At 38.5% G+C, this 16072-nt stretch overlaps 1 protein-coding gene across 2 annotated transcripts; it reads right to left on the bottom strand.

Annotated features, from left to right (window-relative positions):
• Positions 1-10345: 10345 nt before the first annotated feature.
• On the bottom strand, positions 10346-13089 carry mibp2 (muscle-specific beta 1 integrin binding protein 2). Of its 2 annotated transcripts, XM_028582787.1 has the most exons (8): positions 12830-13089; positions 12116-12206; positions 11883-11931; positions 11471-11657; positions 11303-11374; positions 11094-11200; positions 10680-10774; positions 10346-10600 (listed from the first exon to the last, which is right to left on the bottom strand). In XM_028582787.1, the coding sequence occupies exons 1-7, from the start codon at positions 12853-12855 to the stop codon at positions 10689-10691; spliced, it is 618 nt and encodes a 205-aa protein (XP_028438588.1). In that variant the 5' UTR covers positions 12856-13089; the 3' UTR covers positions 10346-10600; positions 10680-10688. The 2 variants fall into 2 exon arrangements, with proteins under 2 accessions (XP_028438588.1, XP_028438596.1); XM_028582795.1 differs by lacking the exon at positions 11883-11931.
• Between the last annotated feature and the right edge of the window lie 2983 nt (positions 13090-16072).

The following is a 16072-nucleotide window of genomic DNA, read 5'->3' as shown; positions in this document are numbered from 1 at the left end:
TCCCAAATATTTACATTCATTAGTAACCTTAAGTCTATTACCTGACAAAAAGAAATCAAGGAATGTCAATTTGGAGTCATCTCTACTTCGAGCTATCATAATACTTTTCTTTGAGTTGTATTTTATATCAAAGTCTGTTCCATACTGTGAGCACACATGTAACAGCTCTTGTAACCCGGCGCTGTATGGACAAAAAATAACAAGGTCATCGGCATACATTAGGTGGTTAATGGTACTGTTGCCAACCCTGCAGCCCGTTCCGCAATCATTTAAAAATCTTGAAAGTTCGTCCATATAAACATTAAATAAAAATGGAGACAAAATGCTGCCCTGTCTTACTCCATTTGACACACAAAAAGATGCAGATAAACAATTTCCCCATTTTACAGACATTAACTGATGGCCATACCAAAAAAACAGAATTTTGGACATTTTGGAGTGCCTTTCTTATACAACTTAGAGAATAATCTTTCATGGTTTACATAGTCAAAGGCCTTTGAGGCGTCAATAAAACACATAAAAATTGTTGTATTATGTCTATTGTACAGATCCAAGATTTCTTTCAAAGCAAAAATGCACATATCTGTTCCATGTTTGGGTTTAAAGCCATTATCAGAAGTCAGAAAAAACTCTTCCATCTTATTCAGAATGCACCTTTCCAGTACCTTAATGTTGTAGACACAGTGACGAAGTGCTGGCCAGAGCTATAGGTCTGTAATTATCTTTACTGTTAATTTTTTTGCCACATCCGTGCAATCTGTTCTGCTCCATTTACACCATCAATATGTGTGGGTAGGAACAGTTTATTGCTATTCATTCTTTTTATTTCTTTCCAAAAATCTGTAGGGCTATTACTTTGCAGTTTTCTTGCCAGTAAGTCAGCCTTAAGAGTATTCTCATTATTTTTAATAAATCGTAGGGCATATTTGAAGTTTTTCTTTGCTTTCTTCATCTACTCAAAAACATGACCAAACTTTGGTCTGCCTGATTCAACCCAAGCTTTAAAGGCCCTTCTAGCCTCAGCATGAGACTGCTCCACATATTCATTCCAGCCTGGTTTAGCTTTATATGTCTTTATCTTATTCAAATGCTGACTTGAGACCAGAAGAGAGTCTATAATCTTATTATACAATGAGCACAATTCAACTGTGTTGCAGATTCTGACAGTTAATATCATTACAGGTTACAGCACTTTTAGGCAGCTCAATATTACTCAGCCTAGTTTCAGTCTGGGCAGTATATGTACAGATGTCCTCTGTCGTTAAAGTGGACCACTTAATTTTTTCAACTTGCGTTTCATTGCTCACACACTTAAGAGATGGAACTTTGCCCACATTCACCACCAAGGAGAAAGGCACATGATCCGACATAGCAAATTCATAATTAATCCGAATGGATACAATAGAATCATGAGCATCACTGGTACATATACAATGATCTAACCAGGCGTGGTATGCCACGCCTCACTAATGTAAGTGTAGCTATCGTTTGGTAAAAGTACTTCACTGGCCAGAGAAAGGATATTTTCTGAGCAAAAATGCTTTAAATGAGTAGCAAACAAGGACCTATTATCAGAGAGATCCGCATTAAAATCCCCCACAATAAAGTTGCTGCTAGAAGCATTATCTTGTATATAAGCCATAATATAGGCCAACCTATTAAGGTACTCAAATTCATTATCAGCGCATTCATATTGTGTATATATGTTCAATATTGTAATTGGTTTGTTGTAAAGTGACTTACATTTTTAATCTACTGGCTTTAGTACATTGTTTGTGTGTGTGTGTGTGTGTGTGTGTGTGTGTGTGTGTGTGTGTGTGTGTGTGTGTGTGTGTGTGTGTGTGTGTGTGTGTGAAACACAGTGTAAACTTCCTCTGTTCAGTCCCACATGCACAATGATTGTCTGTATAGACTGTATTAAGGATCTCAGTCCACCAGGTGTCAGCAGAGATCAGAACGAATTTCGACAGAGCTTGAGCTTTTATGGGCAAATGTGCTCCACAGACTTTCTGCACCGGCGGACGTTACTGATTAGCACCATAGACAGTATATAATGGACCAATAGACCCCGTTGCTCTGGACGGAGACCAGTGAACGCTATTAGAAGCACTTTTCCGGTGATGGCCAGCTTTACTGCGCAGCCTCCAACTGAGAGAATGTGACGTGAGCAACGTGTCTGAAAGTTGTAAGTCTTCTGGTAGCTGTGCCAAGAGAAATCTCAATCATTCCCAATCTTACAGATACGGAGACTGTAGGTGTATGTAAGGAGATAACATGGGCACAGGCTAATTATTGATCACTAACATGCTAGTTAACATTAGTAATTAAACGTAAACATCTCATGTAAGTCGAAACTGCCTGCGAGCTTCTCCTGTACTATACGGTAATTCCTCTACTATGCGACAGTAAGTCACTTGGTTATGACACAATCGTTAGCCTATTTTTACAAAAACGTCTGCTACGGAGCCATAACGTGAGGTACAAGGTAATGGAGCCTTTTATACATTGTCGTGTTTCTTTGGAACTAAACAACGGACAAATAGAGTCTTTAAACGCTTCAGATGTAAAGTTATTCGCAGTCAAGTGACGTAAAAAAAAAATGGCGGTCAGTGGAATGCTAACAGGAGGTGATGGCCAGTTAGCAACAAAATGGCGCCATGATGGCTCGAGTTCTGAAGCGAAGCTTACCCCCTTGATTAGCACACCTTCAAGCAGAGAGGAAGATCTGATGTTAGTTCATCCTGTCAGTAATCTTTTTTTATGAAAAGTCTCTGTCTTCCATGCATCACACACGCACACACATTTAGGGTGTAAACTAGTAACGTTACTTCACCAACATTCTCTGCTGTTTTTTTTCTATGTATGTAGTAGGCCTATCTAATCATGGCCAGATTACCTGATCACCTTGGACGCCAGGTCAATGTAGTTGACTGTAATTAACAAGCTGTTAGACGGAGCACAAGGACCGAGCTTGGTTTACTGACTCTTGCCCTAGTTGGTTCCTGATTCAGCTTCAACTTTCCCCCACAAACCTTTAATTGTCACTGAATTGGTAAACACTAGATGTTTTCATCCATCCAAAGAGGCATTTGTTGACAGAAAAGTAGGTTACATTCCTCTCTATCCCAACACCACCATGTGTCTGTCTCACCCCCTCCTATTCACATAAAACTCTAAATTTATACTTACTACTACATCAGGAAACTCAGTCAAAACCAACATGGCCTGGTCTACCCCCACCCAGTCCTTCTTGGAGCGGAAACTGCACCACAGTGTGGCCATGGAGGGGTCCAGACTCAGGAAGGGGGGGGCAACCTGATTCTATGCTGATGAATGTGAGGCAGTGCAGTGGAAACCACACTTTGAATATAGTTTTCAGTACCTTGACTTTGGGTTTAGTTTAAAAAAAAAAAAAGAAATCTGTGTGTGTCTAAATACAGTGGCTCCATGAATGCATTTTGCAACACTGATTGCTGTTTTTCTAAAACTGGGTCACTGTAACGTGAAGGCCAAAACAATATTTTGCTCGGGTCTGGTGAGGCAGGGGCAAACAAGAAGAGAAATCCTACAGGTGTATTATTATTATAACAGAATAGAAAATCTGTCCTTTTTCAAGTAAAATATGGCACTTTTAATTTATTTTATTTCTCAAAACCAGCATGAAATGAGCAGATCCCCTTTCATTGTTGTATTTTAGTGATTTTAGGTCATTCAAATTTGTGAATGAAGGGTGGGAGCAAATAAAGTTCTGCTTAGGGCCCCAAAAATGCTCTGAAGGCCCTTGGGTGGAAAAAATACAAAAATCTGACAAAAAAACAACTTAGTATTTTTTGTTCCTGAACTTCCAGCCACATTATAAATCTTTATTGTATTCATTCACTTTAAAATGACTTTGGTTTGACTCTGTTTTCCGAGTTTTTACACAGTGAGATTTTACTGAATGATGATCTGCTCTTAATCAGTCAATACTGTGATTGAATAGGGCTCTGTTTTTTTCCAGGGGGCGTACAGTATGAGGCTTCAAAGGTAAACAGCTCAGAGAAGCAGTGGTTTCCGAGGCTAGGCTCTACTTCTCCAAGCATTTGGTTTTAACTTGTCTCTGCTTTTAGAAACTTGGCCGTCGGGGAAAACACAGCCCCCCCCCCACCACCACCACCCTTCGCCAAAGCCACAAGCGAGCCACAGAGAAGGAGCAGCCGATGATGATGTTGTATAGTTGACGGCCTTCCTGTCTAAGTAAACAGTAAATCAGACGGTTGAGGAGTGGGAGGCTGTGGTCTGCTTCAGACTGGTAGCACCAGGCCTCACCCAGACCAACCATAACAGGATATGGTCCTCGGGCCCACACTTGAGGATGGTTGCATTATGTTATTATTTCCCCTTTACCATTTTGTTGCCGTGTAGCAGTATCCGTGCACGCTGTGTACCGTGTGAAGAGCTGGGTTGAAAGTTCTGGAAAACATATCTCTGTGTGGTGTTTCTGACCAAAGTGACAGTGAATGAGGTTATTTTCCCTTCTCAACCACTTCTTATATAACTCTACATACGCAAGTCTGGATAAGTGGGCATGGAGACATTAGTAATTAGGTTTCTCTGACTCAACAGATGGTACAGAGTAGATATTTAAGCATACAAGTTTACTATGTAACCACCGCATCTTTCCCAAACAAAACATTTGTTTAGATAGTATACATTGATGGAAGTAACTAAACATATTAACCCAAGCACAGTTTTGACAGTTTAAAGTGTGTTTTGCTTCAGTGTTTGTATTCTATGGTACTTCCACTGCACTAAATTTTAGCGGGAGATTCTACATCTGACTGAGCCATTTTGATGCTACCAAACGCTCAACCACCGTTAGCGCTCCACTGACTGCCATTCATTTTGACGTCACTTTGACAGCGAATAACTTTACATCTGAAGCGTTTAAAGACTTTATTTGTCCATTGTTTATTTCTAAAGAAACACAACAATGTATAAAGGGTTCCATTACCTTGTAGCCCATTTTACATCTCCGTAGCAGACGTTTTTGTAAAAACAGGCAACGATTGTGTCATAACCAGGCGACTTACTGTCGCATAGTAGAGGAATTACCGTATAGAACAGGAGAAGCTCGCAGGCAGTTTCAACTTACATTAGCTGTTTAAGTTTAATTACTAAAGTTAACTAGCATTTTACTTAGCAATAATTAGCCTGTGCCCATTTTATCTCCTTACATATACCTACGCTCTCCGTCTCTGCAAGGAAAAGTGCTTCTAATATCCTTCAGTGGTCTCCGTCCAGAGCAACAGGATCTGTTTGTCCAGTTTATATACTGTCTATGACAATCTGGCATCTTGTTCCTACTTTGTTATAGAGGTTGATGCCCAGAAACGTCCAGATCACAGCAAAATAAAAAATAAATACAGGCAGAGGCAGGGTCTCTGCAGATACAGACACCGCCACACACTTCTAACTTGTAACTTCTAAAAAATCCTACTCAATGTACCTTTTTTAATCTCAAATCTTAATCTGGAAAACAATTATTAACTGCAGCTGTCAAATAAATGTAGTCGAGTGAAAAGTACAATATTTTATTCTCAAGTTTATGACAGAACATGTAAGTAAAGTAGGCCTACCTAAGAACAGTAGCCTACTTGGGTAAATGTACTTGCTTTCCACCACTGATAAAAGCACAAAACAAATGAAATAATAAAGGTCTTGAAATGTGATTTTGACAAAGGGCCCCTCTCCAAGGAGGGCCTCAAGTTTGTTTATTGTGTTTTTGTGTATTTATTTGTACAATACCAAAATAGATTAAATTGTAAAAAGTATGTACTAAAGTAGGACCTACCTTTAAGCTCTTATCACGTCAGTGCTGTCATGCTTTAAATATTGTGCTTTAGTGATGCATTTTCAAACACACTTTCAATTAAATCAATACAAAGCAATAACGCCTGGAGTTCTAAATTGCTTTGTATATGTTAATAGTTTAGTAGCAATAATCCAATAATAAAAAATAACCTATGTAAATACAAAACGTGCCACTTTTAACACCTTAGTGTGTTGACCTTATAATGCTCTAGCATTAAAAGGAAAACTTAATTCAGTCAAAAACTCTCGAATGCACTCTAACTTGTAACTGACTTCTTTTTTTCTTTTCTTTTTTAAGTAAAGGGGCTAAATACTTCTTCCACCACCTCTGTGCTGCAGCCACAGCCGTGAATTTAATGCCATGTATGAGTTACAGAGTGTCTTGTTGTGTCTGCACTGTGGTCAGGCCAGTTCCACCCAGTGTAAACACAGACAGAGCGGTTGAACCAAAGCTGTCCTCCCATCAGCCCCACAGGTGTGGTGTTAACCCTGCTCAGCTCACTGCCATGTCGTCTTCAGAGGGTTTTGTTTTCATAAACAAGTCCTCGCAGCATCTCTAATCGTCACAAAAGATTTTATGGCACCAGTGGCTGGTTTCGTGGGCTCCTCTTAGACTGTAGTAAAAGCAGTAAATATAGACACAACTCGTAGGCTGAAAAGGCTTTGAAGACCAGAGGGTTGTGGTGTAGGGAAAAGGATGAGTCGATTAGGCCCAAATGAATATGCCCTGTATTTGTTGTTTTCTTTGGTCGGTTAACAAAAGGAAAAAAAAAAAACTGGAGGAAACATCTTAAAGGACGCATTGCAAAGCTGAGAGCAAAGACAAAGAAATTGTTTTCAGACAAGCGGCCACAGAGTATCGGTCGCCTCTGCCGCCAGGACGGTTAGTGGTTGCACGGCCGTGTCCTGTCTGCCATGTGTGAGGTGGAGATGTGATAATCCAAACCTTAACTGTATGGAGTTAGAGGTCTGAACGGAGGATTTATAGTGTTGTTTATATGGTCTATTTGAGTCAACCACAGCAGACTGTTGCTTCCTCTGCTTTTTAGATGCCCTGCGGAGAGGTGCATATGGGGAGACGGAGCAAGAGACGGGCACAGCGCAGACACACGTACACCCATACAGACAGACAGAAAGACAGACACACACGTGCTCACATACACAAACAAGATCCAGTAGGAGCCAGTACTGCAATTCTCATAACAGTGTGGTGGTTGGTGCGGTTTAGAAAATAGGTTTGTTGTAGTCTCGAGGCAGTACGGGTGTCAAAAGACGATGTCATATCTCCACGGTGCTATTCATCCATGAAATATTGTAATTTGAGGACAATGAGTTCACAGTAACTTAGTTCATGCAAGCTAAGACCCACTGTACTGAAATAATGCAATTTTAGGTTAAAAAAAACTTTTTGAAATCTTTCTAAACATTTTGAGTTGTCCCTGTCCATTACACTGCTGTGTAAAGACAAGACACAGAAAGGTAAAATATTAAATAAGGAGAGGCCAGTAAAACATATGCAGCCATGATGTTTTTTTCCAAGGGAGGTCATACCAACAGCAGTCAAGCTTACATAACTGCTTATCTCACCCATTCAAGTCCAGACTGACCAGCTTTCACACGTTGTAAAGAAACGCCCTTTTTAAAATGAGTTAGCAACCCTTTGAGGAAAATAACACCATCGCCAAAAGATTTCTGATGTACAGGTTCAGATATTGTGAGTTACTAGTAAAATGTTGAGCCACATGAGGATGTCGTCACACAGAATACCTGCTTTGGAATACTGAAAAACTGATATATCTGTTTGTGACTTTGCAAGAAGTAGCACAAAGTTAAACTTTTCACCTTAAAATATTTGATCTAAGCTAATTAATTGCATTGTTAGCAAATGGGATAAAGTATTTTAGTGTTTGTTGAGCTCAAAACTAAAGTAGGCTGCAGGAAATTCCTAACATGATTGTAATAGGATCTCCCACTCACTATCTCTCTCCCTTGATACATTTGGACATACTGGTGTGGCCTGAACTACTTAAAATCAATCCTCCATACAACATACCGTGACCTGAATTTACATCCTGAGCTTGAATGGTAGCAAGCAAAGAATATTCTGGAGTTTAAATGGCATATATTGTTTTTTTAGCTTGTGTTTTAGAGCTGATGCATGAATATATATATTGAAACCTCTGGTAAAAAAGATAAAATCACAACAATTACAGGCTACACCAGAGGACCTGGAAGTTCATAGCACATTTATGTGTGTGAGGACTCAGCACGTATGTTGTAATGTAAAGGTACCAGAAAGGACATGGGTGGACTAGATACTGACAAGTCATTTAAGGCAAGAAATGCATAAATAAAAAAAGTCTCTGGTTAAATGGCAGATAGAAAAAGACCCTTGTTGCAGGTTCTGTGGGGATGAGGAGGAAGATCTGATGCACTTGTTTTATTTTTGCCCGCATGTTGTTAAACTTTGGGCCAATATACAGATATGGTTAAAGTCTATGGATATTGTTTTGCGAATCACACCTCAGAATATTTTGTTATGTGTATATGAGGGTAAATGCAAACAGTTTTTGAATATGATTATTTTGATAGGTAAAATGTTTATTTTTAAAGCTAAAACTATATCAAATTTATGTATAAAACACTTTAAGAATAGAGTTTATCATCAGCATATGCTGGAAAATTTTTTAGCAACAAATAATAGAATAATTGAGCATGAAAAGAAATGGAATGTTTGTTTACTTGAATTAGAGGATTGATTTATGTTAAGTTTTTATTTTCTTTGTTAAAACTATGAATGTGGAGTTGATTGTGGTGATGATTGTGGTATGAATGCATGGGGGAGTGGTAGGGGTGGGTGGGGGGTTTGAAGTTTGTTTTTGTCTTTGTAATTGTTAATTTGTTCTACGTATTAGATTCTAAATAAAAGAAAAAAAAAAAAAAAAAAAAAAAAAAAAAGAAATGCATAAATATGACACTAAAACCTCAAGTATGAACTAAATAACTCAAAAATGAAAAGTGCATTGAAAAAACATGCTTTTTTTTCTGCCTGTGTGTATGTCCGAGCAGTTGCTACAGGGACACTGGTGTCACTAATCATGCTGTCTGTCTGGAACTAGAGGAAACTAAGAGCTACTTTGTGCTCTGTGAGTAATACAACACGTGCTCTCTTTGTCAGTTCTCCATTTGTCCTGCATGCAGTGTAGCCTAATATCAACATTTGAGGATTGTTTTTTATTCCAGAATATCACTGCAGTGGGGAAACGGTGACTGTTAAATGAAAAGAGGCAATAGCTAAAAATATCATGGGGTTTGTTTTCAAAGCCATACATGTCTATAGTAACATTACATAACGTGTGCTTTTTACAGTAGAGTGAAGAAAGGCCAGAGCAGTGTGAAAGAAGGACAGTTAGTTCCCTCAGAGGGGAATGACACACCCATGACTACTTTGGATATTTAATTTTGATTTTATGAGCTGTATTTTTCCATTACATGCAAACAAATGCCATACTACACACATGCACAATAATTAATTATGGCATTGCATAATTACTCTACTCTTATTTTTGTTAGAAACTTGTTCTACTTATGAAGGCAAAGATGAAAATATGTCTTTAGCTTTTAATCACATTAACATATTGTATTACATTTATTACAGATTGTGTATGTACACATACAACCATAAGAATATACAGATTTAATATAGTGTGTTTGCAATAAAAAAATAAAAAAAAAACACATTAAGCAGTGTTAGCATCTTAGGTTGCCACAGCTTTATGGAGAATCTGACAACATGGTTAAGTTATTTATTGCAACTGGAGGAAAGCATCTTAGAATTAATGTCTTTGCTTATGGAATTAAACCACTGCTCTTAAAAAAAAAAAAAAAACTACACTCAAAAGGTTGGTGTGGGATTGAAATGGAGTTTGTCCACTATATTTTTCCCCAAGTGATGCTGCTTTCCTTCCCAGAAATGCTGCTCAGCTTGGCTTATTTTTACATCAACCCGGTACCAGTTTGTGAAATACTATAATATATTTATCTCTTGCACCAATTTTCCTGCATAGGACTTTATATAAATGCATTTTCTTCCATTAAGTGACCTGATCTGCATTATAATAATGCTATGGTGTTAAAAGGGACCTTTGTAGTAGTTTCTGAAGGTAACCCTTCCAGGGAACAGTCCAAATGTGTCTGAATTTAGATAAGGGTTGTGCTCTAGAACTGAGGCCACGAGGGTGAACCATGTGATTCCACTTATCACTTACACCAACTGCTGCCTGGGAGCGAGATAGTGAAAGCCGCTTGCTCACTGTGCTCAACTTAGCAGCTACCCAGGGCTGCGATTGTTAAGAGACTATTTTAAGACAATTTACAAATTTATGCTTCACACATGCCGAGACTACTTTGAATACATTTTGAAAGGTTTGTAATACCTTCAGTGTAAGAGCTGGTCACTCTTTAAAATAAAATCAAGCAGTAAAGCACAAAAGTTGGCAGGATGAACATTTATTGACATAAGTGCAACCATCCTCTGAACATATCCATTAACACTTTTTTGAGTGTAGGCTGTAACAAAGCAATAAATATGGTAGATATAAAAACACGCCAGCATTGATGCCATCAGTTAAAACAGTTACAAAAAAATCGTAGCAGTCAGCTGACTGAGCTGCCAGGTAGAAACTTAAGGCAAGGCGGTGGTCTGCTTGCAGGCTGAGTATATGCTCCTTTTAGCCGATCGTATGACCTGCAATACAGAAAAACAATCAGAAACTCACATTTGGATACAAAGATTTGATAACTGGACAGTTGAATGATTTGTTTACCTTTGTTTGTTAAAGAGATTTCTGGATATTATTCAGGATGTCGCCGTAGACAAAGTTGAACAGTTGTTCCTTTGACTTGGTTCCATCTAGCTGCACTGTAATAGCAAACACACAAGTCAAATAAATAGGAGAAACTTTAAATCATTAAAACATAAGTGACTGTACTAATCTGCTCTTTTTATCTTAAATGTTACTTATTTTATTACATTGTGTGTGTGTGTGTGTGTGTGTGTGTGTGTGTGTGTGTGTGTGTATGTATACACACATTTATACTTATTGTCTGTTCTGTTAACCCGTTTGTTTAACTTATTTTAGATAATGTGTGACATGCACCTACGACACCAAAACAAATTCCTTGTATGTATAAAAAATGTACTTGGCAGCTTTTCTGATTCTGATAATGCCCACACTTACAGACGTCAACAGCTGTTGACTCCATGATGTTCTTGTGTTTCAAATACATGGGCCAGACGTGGCCGTCGAATAGGCCGGGGGGGTCTGGCACCGTGTAGTTCCTAGAGCTGCAGAGTGACACACCAATTAATACTTGAAGTAAAAAAATAAAAAGCAGACGAGACTAAGAACACGAGTTAAGAACAGTGTCTGAACACTTATGAACTTACCACCTCCTCTTTTTGCATTCTTCATATGGGATGGAAATAAAGTAACGTTGGTTCAGCACGTCGATCAATGGTCTGCAAGGTAAGAGACATAATGTCAAGGCCTACTGGTCCCATTTCTTTTACAGTGAGAAACACATGAACAGAAATTTAATGAGCATAAATTCTTACCCGTAGGTGTAAAGCAGAAAGCCCTCCACAATAAGGATGTGAGTCTCCTCTTCCTTTTGGTCAGACTTTGGGACGATCTCAGTATCCAGGGTGTTATTGACGCCATGAGACTTCTCAAACTTCACTGGGTTGTCCAACCATGCATAGATAGTACTCATCATGGCGTCCATGTCCAGAGCAGTAAGGACTGAAGAGAAAAGTGGGGGAGAAAGGATGGAAGGAGAAGCGAATAGAAAATTGCAAAATGCATGTAAGAAACACATGTTCAATGTTCAAGTTAGTCTTTATTGCATGCAGTTTAGAAATTAAACAATGTTACAGCAGGATCAAACAACACACAAAATTCACATATACACACACACACACACACACACACACACACTCAAACCCTTTCATAAAAACCCAGGCTTACCATCATACTGCTTAAAGCCATCTTCACCAACTTCAATCTGATCTTGGGGCTGAAACATACATGATAAGATGTACCCAGGTACATTCCACTAGAGCTACACTCTGCTATATGGAAGGCTCTGATAGTGTTTAACTATAGTCAAACAGTATGTAGTAACAAACTTGTGTTACTCAGAGCAATACCTTTGGTTGGCTATATCCAAAATTTAAAAGACGTGTGTGCATGTGGCTCACCTTGAAGAAGTCATCCTGATGTACCACACAACAGTTGGGCAGGTTCTTGATCAGTCTGTTGGTGAGGGTGGTTTTCCCTCCATTTGTTACACTGAAGGGACAAAGCAATAAAAAAACGGAAATGAATGGTGGATGATGCAACCCACATAAAGAGTGGTAAAACAGATGAACGATCAGACTATCACTTAAGATATTGTACCTGAAACATTTGATAGAGCAGTTATACATCAATAAAATAAAAAATGTCCATGTCAGGTAATGTTAAATATATGTAATTATCCATTACATCAGTTTAATCTTCACTGATTTTAACACAGGTTTTTGACCATAAGTCATCAGAGCAGCTTGTTGAACGTTAACACAAGTACACACATTTAGTAGACTTATAGCATTTATATACAAACATGTAAAAATAAAAAAGGGTGTGTCAACTGGACATGTGGTGGGTTTACTTTTATCTCTACTAGCTAGCTACATGCTTGTAAACGTTAGCTTTAGCTCGGTTTATTGACGGAAATTACCAGAGGAACTAAACGATAGTGCTAAAAGAAACCGACAATTTTTGAACAAAACAGCAGTACAACAAAAAGGAAGCAACAATTCTGCGGTTGTCATAACCGCCCTCTCTCCACGTGTGCCGGGCTTTTGAGGCCTAGCAGTTTAGGTTAGCCAGCTAGCTTAGTTTAGCTACCGGTCATATCTGTCCGAACTCACCCGCCGATGCCGATGATGTACTTCATGGTTTAGGATGGTTAAAGGTCGTAGAAAGTCGCCGAGAGTTCAAAACGTCAGTAAACCGAACGGGAAGAAAGCTTAAAAAGAGAAGGTTGCAACAGGAAACGTCAACTACTTAATTCCTCCATGGCACTTGAGTTAAGTGGGTATGGTGAGAGCAGAGACGGAGGTGTCACTGGGACGCGGTGTATCACCGAGAGAGGGCCGTTAGCTACTGCAGCTTCTATACATACTGAGGATAGGCGACGTGATTGGCTATTTAAACACATCGGGCTGCACAGTAAACCCACAACAGCCAATCAGGAACGAATGTTACCGCAGCTCCATCGCCCTTCCTCACTCCGCCCACTCTACACCTTCTATGACGTAATCTTAATTTGTAATGCAAGAAAAAAAAGGTACAAGCAGTGGTGGAATATATTAGGTTTAAAATGCGAAACATAGCCTACTATAAGTTTATAAGAAATTATGTATTGCTGCATTGCAAATCACCAAGCATTTGAGTTTAAAGTAGTTAGACTACAGCTCCACATGGACCTACAGTAGGCTACTACATTAAAACACTGCTTACATTAACACATAACTAAGCTTGTGAAAGGGACCACTCTTCAAAGCCACTCTTAATGTTCATACAAATACATTCTGTAGCAAAATATAGATCAGGTTAACATTGCAAAAACATCAAAGAGAATAGATATTTGCAGTTCATTGTTGGTAACATTTACCCTAAGTAATGTATAGAAATAAAGGACCTCTTTTGACCACTAGGACCTTAACAGAGACTAATTATCGGGCAACTTTGAATTGTGGGTATGATGTAGATGACCTGTCAGGGTTTCCCCCCTTATTATTTCCGATGTTAGTTTAGTTGCATTCAGCAGTATTATCAGCTACTCGCTTAACCATAACACACACCAATACATATACATATATATATATATATATATATATATATATATATATATATATATATATATATATATATATATATAATATACAAGATAAGGCTGCCAGTACTGCCATAGAAAAGAGCTCATATTGAATCAGGGACACAAACAAAAGCAAAGGATAACACGTCTTGACACACTCACATTGCTGTGGTGTTTATTTCACCAGCCTGCAGCTGACCTCTCTCTGTGTTTAGAAACTTCCAAACCAAATCCATGACACAGTTTCCTGAGGTTGTCCCAAAATATTACTTATGTTGGGGGTTACACCCTTGAGAACCTCAGCTATGAGGAGGAAGTCGCCAAGTGAAGTGGAATTTGTAGGATTTCTATTCATAGTGTGACTCAGCTTCAGTCTGCCAATTTGGAGGAGATTTTCTTAAATTTCTTGATGTTTACAGCAATATAAAAGCTTTTTGTATTCATGGATTAGAATGGTATATTGTTTCAAGGGGATCAACTGGAGAGAAACACATTCTACTGATACTAATAGGATGATATCAGTCAGGTTTACAAGACAGATTAACATTGTCCACCAAACTGTTGCCTTCTCATTTTGAGACTTTGTGATACAATGACAATACTATCCCCTTTCAACCTACACACCTGGAAAGTTTTGTGACTGCACCTTGCATAGTTATTTTCATATTCTTAAGTTTCTTTGGTTAATGTTCTATGTTGCTCCTCTGGGCATCACATTCAGGGTGTGGCTTTCATTCCCATGTACTTCATCACGTTGCCTTTTATTGTACTGTAGTGGTGGTAATTTTTAACTGGGGCAGATCTTACTAGACAGTACAGTGTGAGCAAGTAAATGGTAGCGTAACATGGAAATACATGTATTCTACCACTGGCCCTAACATGCAAGAACAAAACTAATAATTACACTCAGAGTGAAAAAAAATCAACACAATGCTTTTGTTTTTTGAAGTAATAATAAGACACTGAACAACATGTGTTATGCAAGATGGAGCTAAAAGTGCTTTATATGTTCTAAAACTTACCAAAACTTGTCATTTATTTTGTGGATTTTGGTTGATATTTGCTCACATTTTATGGCAGGCTTTTATTTAGTTCCAGTTTTATTGGATTTGATGGCATTTAAACACGTCTACTGTATGTAGCTGTAAAATGACGCAGTGTGCTCTTTTCTTTTTCCATGTAACATCTTTTTCCTGTGGTAAGTGAGTTTAATAATAAGTGTCCTTATTGTGTCCATTCACACATGTGTCATCCACTTTTAGCCATGGACGTGGAGGTCAGAGCATGAATCTGCTTCCTTTCGACCAATTTCAGTTGTCGTGGCTCCTTTGTACAGTCTTATTCATGAGCATTCTTACGTAATAACTCAATGTTGCGTTAATAGTTCACATGACACTTGAAATGCTGAATCAGCTGCACAGCAAATATTTCACTGTCCCACATGAGACTGTATCGTCCACCTGAGAGATCCTGCAGGGTCTGCCAACATACTTCTGTGACTGTACACTTTGTTCTCCTCTGCTCCCCTCCCTCACTGTTTGGTCGTCACATGTCACCTCAGGTTTTCAGCAGTCACATTTGTGTCATTCTGCATTTTTTTTTTTTTTTTTTAACATTTAATCTGATTGTATTTCCATTGATGTCAGATTTTCTCCATGACAGAAGTTTGTTCAGTGAATGAATAAGTGCTGATTAGAATATACAACCTGAAGTTTCTCTAAAGTTTGTGTATTTGTGATATAACTGAGAGAGTTGATACAGTTTAATAGTTACTGCACATTTTGTTCTGCTCAGTTTTGGTACATTCTCTCTGTCAGGTATCTATTTAGATCAATGGTCAGGTAGACACACGTACATGTGCACGTGCACTCACACTGTTTTGTTGTATGCTTCTTTCTGTCTTGAGCTTGAATTCTCATCGAAACATAATGAAAGATTTTTTTTAAGGAAATCCCCATTTAAGTTAAAGTTCAACTTTATGGTCATGTGTATTAGAAATACAATGGAATTCTTGTGCTTTGGCTCTCTCTGTCCTAACATGAGGGACACACACTACAGACCTGTATTTGAACAATTATTAATATACATACGGTACACGATAACACAACAAGTGGCATGCATATGTGCGTCAGCTGTTCAGCAACCGGACTGCCTGAGGAAAGAAATGGTTACTGAGGCAAGTGGTGTGTGATTTGATGCTCTGATAACGTTTTTTTTTTTATTTTATTTTTTAAGATGGAAGGAGTGAAAACAGAACATGAGTGGGGTGGCTGGTGCTCTATTGTTATCGGAA

The sequence above is a fragment of the Perca flavescens genome, chromosome 1 (genome assembly GCF_004354835.1).
Source record: "Perca flavescens isolate YP-PL-M2 chromosome 1, PFLA_1.0, whole genome shotgun sequence".
NCBI classification, from domain to species: Eukaryota; Metazoa; Chordata; class Actinopteri; order Perciformes; family Percidae; genus Perca; species Perca flavescens.
This window is presented reverse-complemented; position numbering and strand designations above follow the sequence as displayed.

Bases quoted from the DNA above. Each gene is read 5' to 3' on its own strand.
- mibp2 (XM_028582787.1), bottom strand. From the start codon at position 12,855: ATGAAGTACATCATCGGCATCGGCGG. The intron at 11,932-12,115 runs GTGAGCCACATG...TGTATGTTTCAG, and splicing joins ATCAGGATGACTTCTTCAAG to CCCCAAGATCAGATTGAAGT. The intron at 10,775-11,093 runs GTAAGTGTGGGC...TTGCTATTACAG, and splicing joins GTCAACAGCTGTTGACGTCT to TGCAGCTAGATGGAACCAAG.